The following is a 22,140-nucleotide window of genomic DNA, read 5'->3' as shown; positions in this document are numbered from 1 at the left end:
TGAAACAAATAATGTATAGTATAATGCAATGTCGCTTAAGCGTCTGGCAAATGCATTGATGTAAATGTAACGCACCCATTGTTTACAAAGGGACATGAATTGAACATGTCTATGCTGCCCCCTTGTGGATATTATGCTTAATCTGCATTAAAGTTACCTGGGGCCGTTTCAATAAGGAGGTTCAAACTACACAGAGTTAAAATGTGTACTCTGAGTTGATTTACACAGAGATGCAAAACTTTGAGACAGTTCCATCAAGTTTGGGTAGGCTTACCTTTGAGTGAAGTTCTTGCACGCTAGGACAATCCATGATCAATGGAGCTCTGATATGATGATATGATTAACCATCGCAACGGCACCAAAAAAAGCAATATGGTGGCAGAAAGTGCTTGAGAGCGAGGCACACTTTCCACTCGGCATAAAGCTAAACATAAAATTTTTAATGCAAAGCAAAACATAACATTTTAAACTAACATTCTTAAAACTTACCAATTATATCAATATAAAAATGTCTACATTTATCCAGTGTTATAGACTTCTGGCTTGTTTAGATAACAGTGAAAAGTTGTGAGCTAAAATTATCCTGAACTCTATGAGCTATTCTGAGACTGACCCTCATCCTGGACCGCCAATCATGAGCCACAGTATCTATAGACTCAGTGGACAACTTGACACACTACTTTCAAATTGAGAATTGTTGGACTGACAGCATTTTCGGTCTGCACTCTCCAAGCAACTTCATGCAAGCAAATGATCCAGCAAGTAAGAGAATTTTCTATATTAAGATTATGTTGTGGGACTGTTTGCCTACTACTGTTAGGTTGCTAGTCAAAGTAAAAGTGTTTGTTTTTCTGTGCCCGCAGTGGCAAAATGTTTTTTGTATACAATTTATATACAAATTAACAAGCTCCCCTCTCTCTCTGTGTTCATTTCAGGAATGTTGGATGTTTTAATAATCGGAGGAGGTCCTCATGCCCTAACACTCGCTACTCTACTCTCAAACCCTGACCAGCCTATCTGCCAATCCAGTGCTGACATACTTCAGGGAATTCAGCTTAGCAAAGCAAAAGCAAAAAGTGATCGCAAAAACAAAAAAAGACAATCAACCAGTGAGTCCGGAGATCATGACCAAAGAACAGTTTGGTTTTCTACTATTTAATCAGTGCATCTTGCTTTTTCAATTCATCACATTCTATCATCAGAAAATAGATGAAATCCTTTTTTTCACAGGGCCTGTGTTAGAAACAGAGAATGACGGGAAACATCAGACACGTTCTTTACTGAACTTCAAGGTTGTGGATTCGTATGGAAGATGGATATCACTGTGGCAAAGCCAGTTTACTGCACTGAGCATCCCTCATCTCCGATCACACATGCTTGTGCATACTGACCCATTTGATAAGGTAATTCAGCACTGGAAACCATATACATACAACATCCTATTATGGAAATACTTTACTATTTCAAATAAATGTATTTCAGTATCAAACACTAAACACTGTTAAGTACAGTATTATTTGATTTTTTTTATCTCTCACTTTAATCATCTTCTTTATGCAGTACAACAAACATGTCAATAATCTTATGTAGTCCTATTTAGTTATGTGGAGCACTTTACAAGTAAACAAGCAAACTACATTAAAGGACTGATAGGTCCTCCATCTGTGCCATCCCAGAAGGCCTTACAAGAGTTTGTGGTGGCGGAGCATCGGGTGGAGGAGCTGCACAGTCTACCTGAGCAAATTTACATTCAGGACGAGAATGCATTTTTTAACGACAATCGCCTGGGTAAGAGGGACAAAAAGCTTCTAAGCGCAACAAATGGCCTTCAGAAGAATCTGTACTTCAGTCTGCCAGGAACACAGCTCAGTATAGACTTCTTCCAGGAGCAGGTCTGAGGGTCATGTTGCATGAGGAATTGTGTGAAATGCCTTATACTAACAATACATCGGCAGCAACGTTTTTCAGGTTTAACCGTGTTTCTGCTTTATATGTTGTAAATACTTAAATATCCTGTCAGCATTGACTCACCCTCGAGTTGTTTCAAAACTACTACATTTCTTTGTTCTGGTGAACACAGAGAAAGATATTTGGAAGAATGCTTCTAACTAAACAGTTTTTGGCCACAATTGAAGTAGAAAGCTTTTAAATAAATAGGTTTTCTTACAATAGCAAAAAGTGAATATTTTATTATTATGCAAAATGTCTTGCTTGTATTTTAAACATGCCATCTTGCATCAGGCTGTGTGATTTAATACTAATCAAACTTTAGTAACAAAATTAAGATTTACATTGGCAAGGATTTCCACCCAGGTGCGCAAATACGACCTGGAAAGCATATTAATCCAAGCCACAGTGGACCGGATCATTCCGATCCTTTCTGAGGATGAGAGCAAGGTGAAGTTTTTCAACGTGACATTAAACACAGGAGAAAATGTAGAGGCAAAAACTGTTGTCATGGCGACAGGACCTTCAAGGGCACAAATGGAAAACATCCCGTCTTGGGTGCAAGCAATCCAGGAGAGTTACCCGGAGGGAAGTCTACAACACACAGTCGAGCTCATGCATTACTTCTGTACACGTGAGGAAATGAATGAGCCATCACCGGGTGTGTTTCTCAATTTGACATTTAAATAAGAACCAAATATAAAGCTTTATTTTATAAGATGAATGTGAGATTCCTTTTCCCATAGAAAGTATAGGTTTATTTTGAGTAAAATAACAAAGGATAAACTTTGTCTCAGGTCCTCCACCCGTGTGTCATATCGGTCAAAGAGTGATGGTGGTGGGTGGCGGTCTAACCAGCGCCCACATTATCTCAATTGCTCTTAAGCAGGGTGCCCGGCACGTGACCTGGGTCTTACGAAAACACTTACAGGTAAGTTACACACAGTCTGTTCATACAACCGTATGTTAGTAATAATGTACAGTCAGCTGTAACGCAATATAAATCCTGGCAGGACAATAACGCTTTTGACACAATTTGTCATCTTTACCGCACCATTATGACTTTCTTAACCAAAGGGAGACGACGGGCTGGTTTTTTAAGATTGACTGCATTTAAAGTTCACACAAAAATGTTTATCAGTGCAAAGTAATTTATACAGTATGAAACCGCGTGCACTGTCGCAAATGGAACGTAATGTAGACATTGTAATATTTACTCCTTAAAGGTCTAGCCCAGCGTTGATATTTAACGCAATCTAGTGGTGAGGTTGTGAATTGCAACCAACCAGCCGTTGATCAATTGTTCAATTAGAATCAAGTATTACGGATACACATACTGTATGCTTAAGAATTCAACATTTACGATCCAACAGTTGAAGCAGTTTGATGTTGGGGACGTGGAGAGTCTGATCGGACGCTATTCACACATCGAGCATGGAATCAAGATGGATGGCCTGGCCTACCTCAGGCAGTTCTATAATCAAAGGAGTCTTCATAAGAGGCTGGCAATGATAAAACAAGCCAGGAAAGGAGGGGCTGTGACCCCCGAGGCCTACACACAACTTCTGCCTTTCATTCAGAGCGGTCAACTTCTGGTCAGACATCACTGTCAGGTGATGTCGCGATGAAAGCTACAGTATCTCTGAAAGACAGACCAGACTTGCATGCTATAGATAAAATAGCTTTCATAAAATGCTCAAAGGGTTGTGCGTGAGTATAAGTGATTTAAAAAATAGTTTCCACACATTTTTTATGCAGAAATACTATATTTATGTCTAGAATATCAATAACCAACAATTGAATTTCTTAATTACATTTAACCTATAAAATATCTTCTTCTCAAGGTGACGGAGGCCAAATGGTGTTATCAGACTCAGAGTTGGAAGCTCTCCCTGTGCAACGGTGAACAGTGGAATGGGGAAAAGATTTGGCTGGCAACAGGCTGCAAACTGAATGTAAATCAAGACCCTTTACTGGCAGACGTTATGAGAAAAGTCCCCATTCAAGTGAGCCACTAGATCTGGAATAATATGCATAGATCTTAAAATATGAACTTTATAAGAACTCTCATGCTGTATGTTATTTATTAAAATGATCAGAACATTTTCATTGGCAGGTTTTGGACGGCTGGCCATGCATAACAGAATCACTGCAGTGGACACCAGAATGTCCTCTCTACCTGATGGGGCAGTACACAGCACTTCAGGTGTAGTTTTGTTCTTGTTATACTGTAAAAGACTGCTGGTGTAAAGATACAGCATGTTGCAATTCACATATTATAGAACTTTCTATAAAACTACAAGACTAACACTATGGCACGTTAGGTTCTTGGAATGAGGACTAAACTGGGGTGCACAAACTAGCTGTCACACATTTTGCCCAAATGTTTCTCGTAGAGGCTATTTTTAATGTTACATTTTGTATAGAGAGATTGTATGGTGGATTTGTTGTGAATACAAAAATGATAATAGCACCATATCACTCAGGCAAAAGATACAGTTTTTGGTCACGTCATACAATTAGTTGACACAATGAAATCTGCCAATAAAAAGTAAATAAATAATATACATTCAAATAAACAACAGCTTTTATGTGGGTCAACCGGCCCTGGTACAGCATGTAATACATATAAACTAAATGTATATGAACTATCTACAGGTTGGGCCTCATGCTGTTAACCTTGCAGGGGGTCAAGCTGCAAGTATACGCATATTTAAAAGCATCATATCTCAACATAGGGGACTGGATGAAAGTCCATCAGAGAGAATGGAGAAGACAAGGACTGAAGAGTACATATCACACATGCACGGCCTGATGTGGTTGTAACCTCCATTACTCCAAACCAATAAACTTGAAAACCATGGGTTTGGCCTTTCATTTAAACTGTACTTACCTGTAGCGAAAACGAAGCTTTAGCAACATCTTGCTACGCGCATGACAAAAACAGGTTAGGGTTAAGGTTACTGCACACGTGCACGTTCGTGGGCTGCAGTTAACTTCCGTTACACAGTCTGTGGATTATTTATGATAAGAATCAAAAGAAACCGAGAAGAACCGTTGCTTGGCTAAACCTTTCTCTCCAATATTTGGAATTTCGGTTTGTTGGAACTGTTCGCCAAATCGTTTATTTTATTATTATACAGTAAAACAATAATACAAATTCATATTAACTTACATTAAATATAAACCGGAAGTTAACCGTATTAGCACCTGTTTTATTATTGCTCCTGTATGAAATATCGCTTATTGCTCCCTGAACTCTTTGTAAGTCGCTTTGGATAAAAAAGCTAAATGACTAAATGTAAATGTAACCTGGGGTCAGGAGCTGAAGTGTAAAACCATGATTAATTTTCGTAGAGGAACAAAGCAAGACTCATATAGCAATGAACACAACAATATACCAGACAAACAACACCATTTCGCCAACTGTCTTATGGTATAACCCGAAAAAAAACGCGTTTGAGACGCTGGTGTCTCGGATCAGATACGTGCGGTGTCGCTGTCCCTGTGCGTCATTTGCTCACGTAGCCGAGTTCCTGTGTTCTCGTGCATCTTATCAAATTTATCGACCAAAAGCTTGAGACGTGGATTGGACCTGTAAAGGTTTGGAACTTGCATTTTAAATCAGGGAGTAAACATGTCTGATAAACGCATTGTCACTGCATGTTGCAGTAAATAGTGCACAGTCATTGTGACTGTCGCTGCACCTTTAAATAAACCGAATCAACTGGGACTGTGATCATCTGTGCAGCCAGGAAGTAAAAACAAAGCCCAAACGACAACATATACACACACCTGTCACAACTTTACATTACGATAAATGCACCGAGCATTGCTGTGCGGATACAGAACAATAAATGCGATCTCGATTCGCAAAGCTTGCACGCTGCGTAAAGCAAATTGTTCAAGTGTAATTTAGTTACAATTTGTATTATAAAAAGATCGAGAAGGAAGCAATAATGATCAGGAGAGTTTGTAAGGCTGTTTTGAGTGTCGAGCAGGCTGAAGGTGTCGGGGCTAGAGTTCGCAGGAGTATTGGTAGGAGAGAGGTGAGTTACGATTGCTGAAATGTTGCGTACTAATATATGATTTATGTTAAAACATGACGAATTCAATGCATACATATGATGCAACGTTTTATTTCAGTTGAGAAACCTTGATCCTTTTTTGATGCTTGATGAATTCAATATCGCCAAACCAGCAGGATTTCCTGATCACCCTCACCGTGGATTTGAGACGGTAAGCGCTGTTGAGGTGCGAAATGACCCGAATCACCTTTCACCTGAACCCGGCGTGCATACGTATTTTTTTAAAGAAAGACTCGACGCGACACAGACCCAGTAAAGTTAGAACCAATCCAAGTGGACCCTTAAAGACCTCCTTACACGACTGTACATGGATGACGGTTTGTTGTCAAATACAAAATGAACGGAGTTCAATGGAGAGAATACAAAAAACATTCCTTTTCAGCGTATGCTATAAAACTATTATTTCGCCAGGGGGCGCACTGGGGCTCAAAAAATGGAAAAAGTACAAATACCTTATTAAGAGACATTAAATTCTCAACTCTTATCATAATTCATATCGGATAAATGTAAACCTTCAGTTTTGTTATATACATGAAATTGTAAATACACATTTATAATATAAAAATATAAAAATCTGTCCAATTAGACGTCATTACCCAAAACAAGGCTGCGTTGGTTTCTGTGACCACTGGGATGCGCAGTTTCTTAACTCTTTATCACAGCAAAGCACTCAAACCTCATCTTGTCCTTATGTTTCCCATAGTAAAAAGAGCTTTAACAAGCTTAAGAAGTTAGACAATCCTCACCACTCCCCTTTATTTTGGCAGAACACCGTTTCTTCAAAACGTCAGTGTGTTTTGGGAAACTCTGGTCTGTATACAGGCAAACAAGAATGCAGATTTGTGAAGGGAAATTCCTTTACAAGTTTTGTCAAAATATCCATATGCCTATGAATTTGTATTCACCGCCACAGATCTTTGTAATGTTGACAAGGATGGATTTTGACATTTTAACCTTAGTTCTAAAAATATTCATTGAATTCCTTGTGTTAAAGTGTCTACGCTACTCAACTCAAGCAAGTAGTTGTGGAGCTGGACCGCCATAAGACATGCAGGTGTGTTTGTTTCTGAGCGGTCACATGACCGTCAGATCACAGCTGTGCTTAAAGATCACAGGCCGCCTGTAGCCACAGGTCAAGCAAACCTCAGAGGGGTCAGATGTTGACCTTTTACTCCTGCCTCCTGTATCCTGTTGAGAGCAGTGCATGGAGAGATGACATGCAATCTGTTTATCCTTTGTATTCAATTTGCATAAAAATGTTTTGTGTTGTTCAGCACATTTGGTTATTTGGTATCATGTTGATATTTGCACATTTTAGGTGATCGCACTTTAGCTCTTTCTGTGCTTTTTAATAGTGAGTTTATAAGACCTTTTCAATGCATTTTTAAGAGGAATCTCAGCACATGCAATTTGACACTGTTCTGAATATGCATTCAAAAATATTGAAAGAAATGTAACAAATGTTTATTAAAACCTTCACATCTGTCTTGGCAAAATTTGTGTCATCTTATGCTTAACTCAAATACAATTTAAGATGTATCTGTTTTCATATTTTACCTAATGCTCCTTCAGGGCTTTTCCAAAATCCCTTGAACATAAAAAATACTTTGTGTTCTCTGCAAACACAGCTTTTTGAAATATGTTTCACCTTTCACCTGAACAATCCTTGACATGTTTTTTTTTTATTTAACAGGAAGCTTAATGACTTTCCCAACTTACTGACTTTTGCGTAAATATCTCCTCAAAAAGCAAAGAATCATATCTCCAGTATATACTGTATATATACAGTTTGACACTGTATATATACAGTTTGACACTGTATATTTATACAGTATATAAATATTCAGCAAGATCTATAGTGGTATATTTAAAACTACTCCCATGTTGTGTATGTCTTCTCTTATACAGGTTACGTATTTGTTAAGTGGAGTAACCGCTCATGAAGATTCCTGTGGTCATAGTGGGACATTAGAACCTGGAGACCTACAGGTAAGACACACATGATACTTTGAAATAATTTATAGAAAGCAAGATGAGAAAATAAATAAAACTGATAAAATGGCTTTACACTTCCTTATCATGTATTTAGATTTAATACACTGTGCACATGTGCTACACACTTACACACACGCAGCAAACGGAGTGAGAGCTTGTACCCCATAGGGCATTTCCTGTATTTTCATGTGTCGTAAAACTGTCTCACTTTCTCCCAGGTCAGTAAGGGAATGTTTTAATAGGCTTTTAATATGTCTGTAGCCCACACGACTTTAACAGCGGCTAACACTTAAACTTTAGATACTGCGCTGCTGCCTTCCCCTTAAGCACTCGGGGACTCCCAGATAACACCAAGAGCATTGAGGAAAAAAGAATGAGGAAAAGCTGCTGACAGAGTAAAGAGCATTTCACTCCATAACTCAAAACACCTAGTCCATTGTGGCTCTCTAAGAGGAGCTACTGAACCTCAGAAATAATGGAAATTTCCACTAAGTCCTGAGAGAGGGAAAGAAAAGTGCTCCATTAGTAATATTAAGCTTCTGTTGTAAAACTCTAGTAGTTCAATTTTACTCTGAAATAAAGAGCTCTACATGCCGATTACAGGAGTAACAGAACTGTTTTAGTATTTAAGCAATTGCATTGTACTTCAGAACATCACAAAAGATGAATGTTTATTAGTTGTTGCAATATAAACGACACAATAATTTATTTTCTGCCTTGTCAGTGGATGACTGCAGGGCGTGGAGTGATTCACGCTGAGATGCCCGTATCCGACGGACGCATTTATGGCCTTCAGCTTTGGGTGAATCTGAAGAGTGCAGATAAGATGGTGGAGCCTCAGTACCAGGAGCTAAAGAGCAAAGACATTCCCAAACCAAGTAAAGACGGAGTCACAGTGACTGTGATTTCAGGGGAAGCCCTTGGAGTTAAGGTGGGTGTTGTTTTTTTACTACCACCGAGACCACAAATTGTTTGTGTTTAATACGGTTCAGAAACTTCCTCACGTGGGAAATGCAGGTACGAATGTGGCACCGTCATGTCCAAATCCTTTCCATAATTTCTTCTGTCTCTTTCTCTATAATTCAACAATTACCAAATCAGGTTGTTTACTGGATTTTAAAAGTGTTGGTCATAACTTTTCTCATAAATCACACTTTTCTCATAAATGTCAAGCCAGTAGGCCGTCTTTGTTCATCGGGTTATATAAAACATGTTCCTCTTTATTCATTTTATACGTTTGTTTAACAAAACCAATAAGAGAAAACAACGCAGTTTGCTCGCCTTCGATGCTCATGTCTGTTTGTCATCTGTTTGTAATTTCGAAAACACGTGAATTTGTCCATCCATTTATCCTCACTTAAGACTAATACTCATGCTTCTGTCCGTTTCCTGGCTTTACAGTAAGATACAGTATCTTAGAATCACGGAAAGCGGCTATCGCTTAAAGAACATTTTTTTACGTTTGATCCGAATGGCCTCTTTTTTTAAATGTTCAATCTGATACTACATTCTTCCGTACTGATTGCCGCTGCAAGGGCATCCTCTACCCCCTCTCTGTCAACATGAGGAAATTTGGAGCAGGCGCAAGTGGAAGTGGTTTTCTAAAATGTTTTAAATGTAAAATGTGGTTAGAGAAGGTTTCTCCGGGGCAGAGGGCTGGACGTAGCGCTGAAGTGAAATGTGGGTCAGCCAAATACTTGGGCTTACTGGAACCAGATATTCAGTGGAACTCACACACAATGTTTTAACATCTGTTCAAGTCCATAATTTAAACAATATTGAACAATTTCTCTTATTTTTGTTCTGTAGCAAAACCGGGATATGTTGTATAAAGGAAAAGGGGTGTTGTTGTCACATTGGTCGGCTCTTATAAACCGCAATTGTTTTCTGAAATGTGTTTTGTATGTTTCTCTTTTTTCAGGCTAAGATTTACACGAGAACTCCGACAATGTATCTCGACTTTAAACTGAAGGAAGGTGCAAAGCACATGCAGCCTGTACCCAAAGGTAAAGAAGTGGCAGTTATTTGCATGTATTTTATAGTGTTAGATCTGTTGTCAAAGATGTTTTTCTGTAGTCACGACTTGTCTCGGACTTGGTCATTGGACTCCCCAAATGTTCTAGTTGATCTCGACGGGGTCCGATGATTTCTTTCTCTTTTCCAAACAAAACCATTGATGAAGCATTTACCATACCACTGCTTTAATCTCACACTGTAGTATCACACAATACTACGCAGTTAAAACTTACAAGGTGAGAATGGAAACAGTTTCAGTGATTTTTACACTACAATAAAAACACTGAAATTCTGAAGTTGTACTACAGCTGTGACTTTGGTGAAATTTGCTAAACCTAAAGTAAATAAAATGACCTCATTTGATCCACTTTTTGATCATCACAATTATGTCTTGAGCGTCTCATTTGGACTCGGTCTTGACTTTGACTCGAACCTCTTTAGACTCGGTCTCGAGTAGTCCTGGTCTTAGACTCGACAAAGGTGGACTTGACTACAGCCCTGGTAGGCTGTTAGCAGATGTCAGTTTCAGCTTACACTGTATCAACAATCCTATTAAGATATCATTAGATCACATTTAAGAAAAATAGGACATAATGGATTAACCTATCATCAATTTCAAGTTTTTGTAAAACCTTTGGAGTGTACATTCATATGTAATTTTGGGTACATTAAACAATCTTTGACAGTCATGGCAGTGCTTTAAAGTGTTTAAATTGACCCCACTTCACCCCACTGTTAAATTATATTTCTATATTAATAATTATAGATTTTATTTGTTCATTATGTGTTATATAATTATAGTTTACATTTTTCAGGTTGGACAGCTTTCATCTACACCCTCACAGGTTCTTTATGCACTGGTGAGTTTAAATAAAAACGATATAGAAAAGAAAGCTCTATCCAGACTTTTGGAGATTCAACTTTCAGTCCTTGAAACATGAGCAGGTGCTCTGAGATAATTACTCACTTCCTCTTCTTTCTTTTGGAAATCTGACAGACATTTGGACGATTCTTATGATCTTTTGCCAATTGCAACTTTAAACTTTCAAGTCGATAAATGGGAAAGCCAAAGCAATGTTTGATTTTGGAGATATTAAAGTTGTAGAAGATTATACACGTATCCATTAACTGTAAATCTTACATCTACAACTTCAAAGGTGCCTCTAAATGAGTCTTGAATCTTTCTCACTGTAATGCATTTATCATAAATTAGTATTTGAGAACCAGACTTTTGATCTTAGGATGTAGGAAAAGATTTGAGAGGATCTTTACCCCAAACAACCCATGTTACTTTGACATTTTCCCAGTTAATCTCGTTTCTGGACATAATATTTATACTAAATTCAGCATTGTGTTGATAGGTATATGGAGTTTGGCGTACAGTAATTTGTTAAAAGTCAGTTATCTGATTCCCCTCAGGACCAGATGACGATTTGCAGACAATTGAGCCACACCATACCGTGTTATTTGAGGACGGTGAAAATGTCAGAGTGGAAAACAAGGTTTTTTATCCTTCTTCTCTTATGTTAATTTACAGTATTTTGTGTTTGGTAAATTCAAATCTTATCATTCAGGTTAAGAGTAATGTTAATAAAGGTTTTCAACTTCTAGGCAGCTGAAGAGTCTCACTTTGTTTTGATTGCTGGTGAGCCTATTAAAGAACCTGTGGTTCAGCACGGTAAGCTATCCAAGTTTTTAAAAAAATGTAATTTATATTTGGTCATTCAAAGGTTGACTGTGCATGGCTTTCTGTTTACATACTAGATATGTATAAATGTGTGTTTATATTTTCTGACCTTTCTAAAACCAGATTTAATTTAATTTTAGGGCCCTTTGTCATGAACACACAGGAAGAGATTGATCAAACCATCAGGGATTACCAATCGGCTACAAATGGATTTGAAAGAGCAAAAGTTTGGCAATCAAAGATTGGTCGAAAATTCTGAATTGCTTTTAAAGATCCTTAATATATATTTTTTGTTACTGTGCCTTCAAATGTATATACACCTGTACAGTGGCTCTAAAAAACATAATGAAGAAATGAATAAACTTTAGACACTGGTTAAATGTTCCTTAAAGAATTTATGATGCATTTTAAATATAATCTGTCGTTTAGCTTTTTCCTTCTAACTATTGGATTCTTTTTAGTTGTTTGTTATAATTGTTTTGTAGGTATTTATCTATATAATAATCCAAGTTGTTTGGTCTTAACTTTTATTTATAATCTATTGTATATTTAATCTCATCAAGATCATTACATCTGACTGTTTACATTATATCTCACCACAACATGCTTTCTCTTATTGAATTCCCTTGTGTCTGGTTTTCTTTTGTTACATTTAGACCGGCACTTAACCCCAAAATACATCCCTATATTACAAATGTGACTAATTTCTGTTTTGAACACTCAAATGATAATAGATTCTTTTGAAGCTTTTAGTAGTAAGAGCATTCAGATGATCGGATGGAGTGCGGGTTGTACTCACGACCCATTACGCCGCATTAAAACGTCCTCTAATTCCCGTATTAAGAGCTCATTGTTGAATCTTTCTAAGTGTGACGCACCACACAAAGAGAGAAGGGGCACATCGGCTAAGCCCCCCCCCCCTTTCATTCTGCCACTTTGCTGCATTTGGGAGAAATATTAACTAGATCTCTCCTCTCACTGTCTCTCCTCCTATTCCCCCTCTTCACTGCTTGCCCTCGTTTGAGGTCTGGATCACATTTAAAACCACATGTTCCTGTGTGCGAGCAACTGAGCCTGGAAGTCGGCAAGCAGGAAATGTGGTGACAGCAGAGTGAGACTGCAGCACATGGGACGGGATAGACATGAGCTGCTCTCAGATCGTATCGCACGCACTCTCGGCTGGAGAAGACGGGATCTGAGCCTGTGGGAGATTGCACAACATATTTAGTGGCACACATCCGGATCTGCTGGGCCAAGTCTGCCCAATCTGAGACGGATGACAGCACCCAGGTGTAATCCTGACAGAGGAAGCTGACCGGAAAGAAACACAGCAGCTAATTCCTCAGCCAAGTTCAAAGTGTTGTCCATTTTTTAAGGGGAGAGCCCATTTGGCTTCAGAAAGGTTGCTGTGAGAGGTCTGAGCCTGCGTCTGTGTGGTCCTGTGTGAAAAACCTTTGGAGGGAGTTTCTTTGTGTATACACGGTACAGACTGGCCTCCCTCGCTGCTCAATCGGTGAACTGTACCCTGGAGAGTAAGTAGCAGGATGAAGACACAGATATGTGCTGGACTGCACATGTTGCTGCTCCTGTACGTCAGACTGATGCTGGCCGTGGACACCTACAGACCCCAGAGAGTGAGTTGCATCCGTCAGCAAACATGTATGGACATGTGTAGAAGACTAAGTACAGACAAAACCCTAGGAAACGGTGTATGTTTGCAGTACAAATGGGTTTGTAAAGAATTTGAATTGTTTATTTGAATATCGTACATGTAAGTAGTAGTCTGATATCACCAACTAACAAGTTGTTACTTTTAAATTTTTAAAGCTTTGATTTTGATCATTTACTCATTTAGTGCAGTTTTTACCAGTAAAAAGTGAGTTTATGCAAAAGTGAGTTTTATTTAAAGGGATAGTTCACCCCAAAATGAAAATTCTGTCATATTGTCATGTCGTTCCAAACCTGTATGCCTTTCTGTTATGTGCTGAACACAAGACGAAATTTCAAAGAACGTTGTTAATTAAATAACATTGCACCCCATTGACTTCCATTGTGTGGACAAAAAAACACTGAGGCATTTTACAAAATATCTTCTTTTGTATTCCACTCTGTATATACATGTTAGGAATGACATGAGGGTAAGTCAATTATGAAAAAAATATATTTGGAGTAAACTATCCCTATTACTTAGCAATTCAGGAATTTGATGCATTTTTCAAATAAGTTGAACTTATAATTTGACAAGGAGTCGTAACGTGAGCTTGTTGTGCAAGATGCTAAAATGCGTCGGCAAGCGACGCGTAAAGACCCCAAACAATACAAATGATTGACAATGTATGGCAGTGTTTAATTGTAAGCCATTGGTAAGTTTAATAGGAGTTGAAAAAGAAACCATATTCAATAATTTTGAGCAATAACATGTTTTGCATGTTTTCAGGAAATGGTTAAATATTGTGTTGACAAGCCCGTTTTTAAAGTTTTTAATGGTTACATATTTGCAAAACCCAGTGACATACATAAAGGGTGGTTAATAATGTTAATTTATGGCAAAAGTAAAAACCATCAACTATGGCGATACAAGGTTCCAGAAGGACAGCAGCGATATAAGATTTACTTAATTATTCATTTGGATTTATTTATAATATATAGAATTTAATTAGTTCTTCAAATGTGCATTCAATGAATTTGTTTCTTAAGCTGTTGATTTTTCAATGGAAACCACTATTTTTATTACTATAATGCTATTTGTTTGTGAACTAACCATGTGTAGTTCTGGAAAATGCCTGTTAAATGAGGATTTCGTGTAATTTTACGCTGACTCATTGAAGAAGGACTTGTTGTAAGCTCAGTAGGCCCAGATGGGCCCCTGCTGTGAGCTTCAGTTTGTTTAATAGCAAAATCAAACATTTTCCTGTCTGGCACCACGGGTAACTAAGAACCTGAATCAGTCTGATGTGGCATTTGGTGAAGATGTCTGTTTGGAATTAGCCGGATTTATGTTTTAATGGGAGATGCAGGAGCTTCTCTGAAAACACACATGGGAACCCTTAAAACTTTTACTGAATAACTAAACATCCGAAACTTCCAAGCAAGTCATGTACGCTGTTACCATCATTCATCGTGTCTTCCAATCACGGGTTATGTAAGCGGGATGATGCAGTTCCAAGCGGTGGTGCAACAGCATAATATACTATTAGGTTTTACAGATAGCTTTATGTGTGTGGCATGTAGCCTGGTATCCCAGTGCAGCCAGAGGCCTTTTAGGGTCTTTTAACGCTAACGTTTCCCACCCTCATCTCACTTCTACTTTCTCCTTGTCAGTGGGCCTCCACCTCATTAAGGGAAAATTAGTTCTCGCTCGTGTTTAGTCATTTTTCCCTTCTGTTTAAAGCACTCCTCCTCTCCTGCTTTCTGTTTGTTGTTGCATTGTCTGTGCGGATAAGTGGAAGCAGACAGTTCCACCCTCGCAGGGATCAGAGAGGATCGTGTCACTACACGACAGCAGGATGCTAGCCTGACTTCCATATTGCGTGCTATCCGTCTCCATCCCAGCTGAGGTTGTTATACTTTCTGCCCGCTTTGTGGCTTTTCCCGTCTCATAAAAGCATAAAATCATTCGCCATGTTTGCCGGACACACCCGGTGTGAAGTAAACATTCAAAACCAAACCAGTAATGTCTTTTGAGTGTTTCAAAAACATTGCGATTTTTTTATAACTCCTTTAAGGGAATAGATGGAAAAGTTTCATATGGAACTAGATTTTACCCTAATATGTTTGAGAAATGCACACAGAAGATGTACAAATTCTGTCGAAATCCAAGGAACGATCTGCAGAATTCTGTGGATCCGGGTTTCGTGCGAGCTCGCTCATGTGGTATTGATTGAGAGGTGGTAGACGTTGAGGTATGTTTGTGTGTGTATTCTAACTCCAGTTTCTACCTGAGCTTCTTCTGAATCTTAACGAAGAGGACGCTGGTGACTTTGTAAAGGTTATGTGGCAGCTGTCCCTAGGCACTTAGTGGTTATTCAGTCTATGTTCTGCAAAACAACCACAAGCTTATGTTCATAGTCATATTGGTGGCAGGCGTCCCAAACTCCAATCCCTTGGATCTGTGTGCGTCTTCACTGAGCTTCTAAACAGGTGGTCCATACTGAGCTAAAAGACCATATGGTCCAGTTGTTTACAGTGGGCCTCTGCCAGAGGGTGTTGCGTGTGTTTGGCTACACAAGGACGGTGGAGCACATAAGAAAAAAGATTTGAACTTTATGACCTGACATTAAAGTTTGATTCAGAATCGTGAAGTTCAAGAATTTGAGATCTTCAAATCAATCCTGCTGAGTCTGATTCCGTGTCGTATCATCAGACTTCAGATGACTCAAGAGTTTGTAGTAATGATAAAGTATTGCTGTAAATTTGAACAGGAATTGCAACTTCTGGATGATGTCAGATATATGGATGTTGTGAGGGAAAACTGCAAATTATATTGAGGTTGCAAAAGAAGGATCTACATAAGGCCTGATGCAACTCTGCCTTTTTCCTGGCATATAAATCTATGAACTTCTTGGGAACAGCTGCATCTTCTCCCTGGTGTAATACTGATTCATTTCACAGCTACAAAAAAAAAGGATTCAACATCACTGCTGCCCTCTTGTGGAAAGAAACAATCTTTTACATTTCCAAAGGCTTTGTTGCCTGAATTTGGAGAATTGTATCTGTGTAGTCATTTTAAATTTCTGTATAGAAATATAGAACAATATAAATTTAAATAATTTTTTTAATGGATTTAATAGTTATAATAGGAATTGATTTGGTTTTAATTGAATCTGTGTTCAAAGAAAAACATCATATTATTTCAGCCGGAAAATTATATAAAATGTGTATTTTGTTGCATTATGAAATTGAAGGTAAAGTGCCAAAGCTGATTGTCTAGAATTGTATTCGAACTGCTTTCCTGCAACTCAGTGGTCAGAGCATGGCGCTAGCAATGCCAAGGGTTAAATCCCAGGAGATTGCACATACTCCAATACAATGTGTAGTAAAATGCAACGTATGTCGCTTTGGATAAAAGGGTCTGCCAAATGCATAAAATGTAAAATGTAAATGGATTGCTATATCCATTGTCATACAGTATTAAGAAAGTATGATCACATCATGTTTTTATATCTTCCAAGTGTCAAAATCAGCCAAATCTGAGGTATAGTACAACAGTATATAGAATAGTGTATTTACACAACACGTTTATTTCTATATAAATTTCCAATTCTATACAATGACATGTTGAATCAGTATGAGCAGCAGCATCTCTAATATGCTCCTCATTTTCACATTCATTGCCGCTTTCATTTCTCTACAGGACATAAACCAGGAGAAGTGGGAGCGGGAACTGAGGGAAGCTGCGAGTCTGGACGAGCTCCTGATGTTGACAGAGTACCCGGATTGGAAGCTGTGGCGATGCAGACTCAAGCTGAAGCACTTTGACTACACCACACAGCCTGAAAACCGCAGGTCCACTCGATACGCAGCCACCTCATTCAGCCCACATATGCTGAAAGGTTAAATGCAGACCGATGTTTTCATTACTTGCTGATACACAATAAGCAGGGAGACTTGACTAATCTGTTAAAAATCATTTATTAATCAATGTCATACCTGCAAATATAGTAGTAAAGTACCATGCAGTTCATAAAGGTTAACAGGTGATTTATAAAAATATTTGTAATAAAACTGTGTGTTGTTACTCTAACCTGTCAAATACTCTTAAATCCCACCACCTGAATTTCACAGATATTGATGAGGAATGGCAGAAGACACAGTGTATGCCCAGAGAGACGTGTGTAGACGTGGCCAAAGAACTGGGCCCCAATACGGCTGTGTTCTTTAAACCGCCCTGCGTCTCTGTCTTCAGGTGTGGCGGCTGCTGCAACAAAGAGGGAGTTACCTGCCGTAATACGAGCATGACTTATATCAATAAAACTGTGAGCACTACTCAATGCATTGCGCGGGTATTACGAAATAATCATGTTTTGGCGAAGTGTAAACAATTTTCCAATGCAATTTGCTCTACTTCCTCATTAAGATATTTTGGGCGAATTATATGTAGTACAGGGGTTTTAAAACTGGGACCGGGGACCCTAGGGGACCCCCAAAAGCTTGCCAGGGGTCCCCAGAAAATGTAACTGAATAAAGCAAAACTTGTACGTCTAATAACTATTAGAATTTTTTCATCTCCTCTTTTCCTAACGTATTCCTCGTTTCCAAATTTTGATGTGCTTTGTTGCTACATGAAAAGTTTCCAGAATTGTTAAGATTTGTATATTTCTATTTGTATTTTTCTCACTATAAATCCTTTTTTCACACGCAAAGTAAAATATGCTACAGTACAAATACATTTGAATTGAAAATGTCTCTACAGGGTTATATACACCCAGCAAGTATCGTCGTAAACTATTTAGGTGTGGAAGCAATATGTGTTCTTTTAAATCCCAAATTTACTATTTATCTAACAAAGTTTAAATGTCAGACATAAAAAAGAATAGATGGATGTGTATTTTAGAAAGGTGGTCCCTCACAAACGTTTAATCTTATTTGGGGGTCCCTGGCACTATTAAGTTTGAAAACCCCTGTTTAGGATACATTAGTTTTATTCATGCGCAAATCCCATGTTAAAAAAAATATGACGATTATAAAAATAGGACTTCATAAAACTTAACATAAAATTAACCTAGTATGAAAAGTATCTAGCATCTAATCATTTTCCAAATTTTGTTAACAAAAATCGCATTTTGAAGTGGATGAACCTTAAAAGGTCAAAACGAAAAGACAAATTATAGCTTCAGGTCCTATTATTTATCATGTAATATTTTATGATGGGTTTATGTGTACACACTGTTCTGTTTTCTCAAAGACGCCCTTTTCCTCACAGATTTTGAGTGTAAGTCTGGCACCGTTTCAGTCTGGGCCGGAGCCAGTGCTTGTGAAAGTAGCCAATCACACTGAGTGTAAGTGCCAGGAACACACGCTGATCCGCAGACATGTTCGTGAGAAACACAAGAAGAACGGGTCAGTACCAGACTCATATCTAAATGAATAGGTTAGTGTGAGAATGGGATGTAAACTTGTCAATAAACATGAGTGTTGGCCTGTTAACTGTTTAAGAGTTGGATGAAGTTGTCACTGAGGTCATTTAGATTTTCCGCGTACGCTTCCAATGAATGCAAAGAGATTGACTGGATATTGTTGTCATGTAACATCAAACCTCTCTAATCTAAGACAGATAATAGACCCATCGCTTGTTTTCCTGCGTTGATTCCAGAGAGGCTTCACAGATCACAGATTTGTTTTGCTGAATAGCAGCCGTGTGTAAAAGTGTTTGTGCCATTTGGCATATTAATATGTCCGTTTGTACGTGTGTGTTTTCGCAGCTATATAAATAAGGCAGAAGACATCAGAAGGCAGTGTAACAGAGGTTTAGTATGGGACTGGATGGCAGAGCAATGTGTGACGTACCCCTCCGGTAAACAAGGTCAGTAAGAACTGATTACAGTCTATTGGCTGACTCGTATTGGTCCCACAACTTCCTGTTCTGAACTCATACTCATGTGCACATAAGCATGATTTATTATTCTGTGCTTTGTATTTAGCCTATGTATCAGCAATAACTTGTTTTTTCCAGAGCCACCATCCGACTCCATCAGTGCAGAGGACTGTGAGATAGATTCAGAGACATGTGAATGTATTCCAAAAATATGGACACACAGATTACATCACACGTGACGCAACTCAAAAAATCTGTTTGAGGTAATAAACATATGTAGACGAATTGCATCTTTTTCCATGTAATAGCCTTCAAACGCTATGTAGTGGGATTGTCTGCGTTTATAGTTTAAAAATCTTACATATGTCCTCAACTAATAAATCTCTGCCATTTCCACCGCTGCATTAAACCTTTAACACATGTCTGAGGTATTTTCTCATTACTCAGCAATGACACTCCACTTTTCTTTATCCTTTCACAGCTGCAAGAGAGAAAACAAGTTATGATGAGCATAGCGCCCTGACAATCTGCAAGTGCCAAATGCAGAGACTGCAAACGCCATTTAATTTATTTACCTCTCTATTTATATCAAAGTTCTAACATTTATTTCCATATCTCATCAGTAACGTGGCAGCGATAACCTACTAAAACATAAAGTCAGTGCTGCTTTTCTGTCTGAATATTTATGTAAATATGATATCGGTCGTAAATGTCTCTATTGCACTGAACATTTCACCCTAAAGAATGTCTGTGGAATTTCCTAAATATAAATATTTTAGATATAAACTATCTCTAAGTCTAAACAGGCAATGTTCACTGATATAGTGACTCAAAGTGGAGTCCTTTCTTTCTTTACACCCACTGAAATGGTCCCACGGCAGAGGAATTACTACACAGCAAAATCGTCAGGGTTAAATTAACACTCAAAGTGTATATACAATCCACACTATAGAAATGTGGATTATATATACACCGTGAGAGTTAATTTGACCTTTTTAACATTTTGCTGTGTGGTCATCTAGATGTTGTGGATATTTTTGAAGGCATCATAGGACTGGATGGCATACGTACAGAAGTTTTTGATTATAATAAGTGCATTGGACTGATTTTATAAGTTACGAATAGCCGGTAGCCTCTTTTTAAATTGACGTGTTCATCATCGAGCATGCTGCCAAAATTGTATGTATAAGTGATAAAAGCTGACTAAATAAAAACACAAAATATAATAAGCAGGACTATTGTGCCCTACATTTTTTCTAGTGTGTAAAATGTGTCAACTTATGAACTCAACTTATGTTTGACTTTACACTTTTAACATTCTGCTCAAGAAAAACAAGGAAATAAACTATACCATACATAATATCAATACTGTACTATGTTACTCCCACAGTACACTCAAAGAAAATAAAATTGTGCTATGTAGCACAAAAAGGTGGCTCGTAATCACAGTTTTAAAACTTTTGGGTAAACTGTTCCTTTAAAAGGGGATAACATGGTCCCTTTAAGAGCATCTTATCAATGTATTTGACAGTACGGTATGTGTTTCGCATCTGATTCAAACTGTCTAAAATATATTTTGCACCTATACATGAACTGTTCTAAAATGTAGGGTTGAACACGTCTTCACCTTAAACATTATGATTAGAAAAATGTTGTTTGTTATGTGTTTGTTCTTGATAAAGCTGTATCCCCTTGAATTAGAGAAAATATTATTTGAAACATACCTTTGTGACTTCTCTGTATGCAGTCAGCAATCTCTTGACTGCCCAAGAACATTTTTTTCTCAAGAGCTATTGTGTCCATGCTGGTTTGCTGGTCCATCTCAGGTAAGGTTTCCGTGGAAACCCTTCCATTTTCAGTAGTTGCATCAGCCAACCATGACATTGAGCATCTTGGTACAAACATAAATGATTATATTCAACAGCTTGAATCATTGTCAATGTGCACAGTTTTGTCGAGTCAGGGAAGTAATACATGCATTTTGCAAACAATGCACAAACGTCTCACTGTAAATGTCGAAGTAAGGAAAAGAGTTTAAAATAGTTGAGCCTTCTTTGCACTCAAGTAAAGCATGTAGAAAAAGAGCGATTTATCGCAGTTTGACTGTGATAGATGGACACACTAAAAATCCAGTAGTTTAACACTAAATGGGAGTTATTTCCTCTAAATGGATTCCCACAAACGACATTTTCACTTTGACACCTATTTATTTCCTCAAGCTCATTCTTAACAAAGAGCATCCTCTTCCTCCAGGTTGAATCTTTCACCCTGCCCACTCTGTCGATTACCATTGAAGGTCATGCAGTTGTCACCCCCTGGAGTGTTAACTGCCCGGAAGTCGTCCTAGATATCTTGACATTTACTCGTCACTTTTTCGCTTTCTATACTATAAAACACAGCCTCCCCTACCGCGGTCTGTTCAGCATTCCATTCATACGTCCCCTCATTCCATCAATAAGACTATGCAACCTTTCATCTGTGCTCGGGTGTTTCTGATAATTTCCCAGTGATGACAAATGAAAATTCAAGACATTGTTCTTCAAGATGGCCCTCTTAACATGAGACTCCTGCCTCGCTTGATCATAAATCTTTATACTGCAGTTATTTGTGTTACATTATATAGACAATAAAAATATGAACTGAATGTGAATGATACAAATAATAATTTTTCCTTAAAAATAGGCAAAATAGGACCCCTTTAAAAGTGTTTAAAAGCTATAGTGCCTACGGCATCACAATCCTTTACTGAAACCGTGAAAGCAATTGATTGGTCTTTGCTATTTGCAACTTTATTTCAGTAATGAGTTTTGGATTTTAAAACACAATTTTACAATTGGATGTGGAATCTCTGTATGAACGACCTAATTTTCTCT

General features: G+C 38.1%; 3 protein-coding genes across 7 annotated transcripts; all 3 read left to right on the top strand.

Moving 5' to 3' along the window:
* Positions 1 to 684: 684 nt before the first annotated feature.
* LOC306909713 (uncharacterized protein) lies at positions 685 to 4,816 on the top strand. The gene is made up of 10 exons (XM_079483713.1): positions 685 to 762; positions 936 to 1,109; positions 1,231 to 1,403; positions 1,677 to 1,892; positions 2,314 to 2,608; positions 2,745 to 2,878; positions 3,321 to 3,560; positions 3,792 to 3,953; positions 4,064 to 4,153; positions 4,606 to 4,816. The coding sequence occupies exons 1-10, from the start codon at positions 741 to 743 to the stop codon at positions 4,771 to 4,773; spliced, it is 1,674 nt and encodes a 557-aa protein (XP_079339839.1). The 5' UTR covers positions 685 to 740; the 3' UTR covers positions 4,774 to 4,816.
* Positions 4,817 to 4,962: 146 nt separating this feature from the next.
* Positions 4,963 to 12,773, top strand: pir (pirin). 2 transcript variants are annotated; one of them, XM_079483712.1, is made up of 9 exons: positions 4,963 to 5,996; positions 6,094 to 6,186; positions 7,944 to 8,024; positions 8,755 to 8,961; positions 9,952 to 10,036; positions 10,862 to 10,906; positions 11,466 to 11,548; positions 11,658 to 11,724; positions 11,874 to 12,773. In XM_079483712.1, the coding sequence occupies exons 1-9, from the start codon at positions 5,907 to 5,909 to the stop codon at positions 11,990 to 11,992; spliced, it is 870 nt and encodes a 289-aa protein (XP_079339838.1). In that variant the 5' UTR covers positions 4,963 to 5,906; the 3' UTR covers positions 11,993 to 12,773. The 2 variants fall into 2 exon arrangements, with proteins under 2 accessions (XP_079339838.1, XP_079339837.1); XM_079483711.1 differs by having other exon boundaries at positions 6,094 to 6,201; positions 11,874 to 12,352.
* vegfd (vascular endothelial growth factor D) lies at positions 12,697 to 20,472 on the top strand. Of its 4 annotated transcripts, none has more exons than XM_079483710.1 (7): positions 12,697 to 13,367; positions 17,087 to 17,285; positions 17,518 to 17,708; positions 18,656 to 18,792; positions 19,155 to 19,255; positions 19,406 to 19,530; positions 19,749 to 20,472. In XM_079483710.1, the coding sequence occupies exons 1-6, from the start codon at positions 13,278 to 13,280 to the stop codon at positions 19,504 to 19,506; spliced, it is 819 nt and encodes a 272-aa protein (XP_079339836.1). In that variant the 5' UTR covers positions 12,697 to 13,277; the 3' UTR covers positions 19,507 to 19,530; positions 19,749 to 20,472. The 4 variants fall into 4 exon arrangements, 3 of the variants coding, with proteins under 3 accessions (XP_079339836.1, XP_079339835.1, XP_079339834.1); XR_013788108.1 differs by having other exon boundaries at positions 13,205 to 13,463; positions 18,656 to 18,823; XM_079483709.1 differs by having other exon boundaries at positions 13,205 to 13,442.
* The last annotated feature ends 1,668 nt before the right edge of the window (positions 20,473 to 22,140 follow it).

Source organism: Barbatula barbatula (assembly GCF_947034865.1).
Source record: "Barbatula barbatula genome assembly, chromosome: 20".
In the NCBI taxonomy this organism is placed as follows: domain Eukaryota; kingdom Metazoa; phylum Chordata; class Actinopteri; order Cypriniformes; family Nemacheilidae; genus Barbatula; species Barbatula barbatula.
Note: the sequence above shows the minus strand (reverse complement) of the source record. Positions and strands in the feature narration are given on the sequence as shown.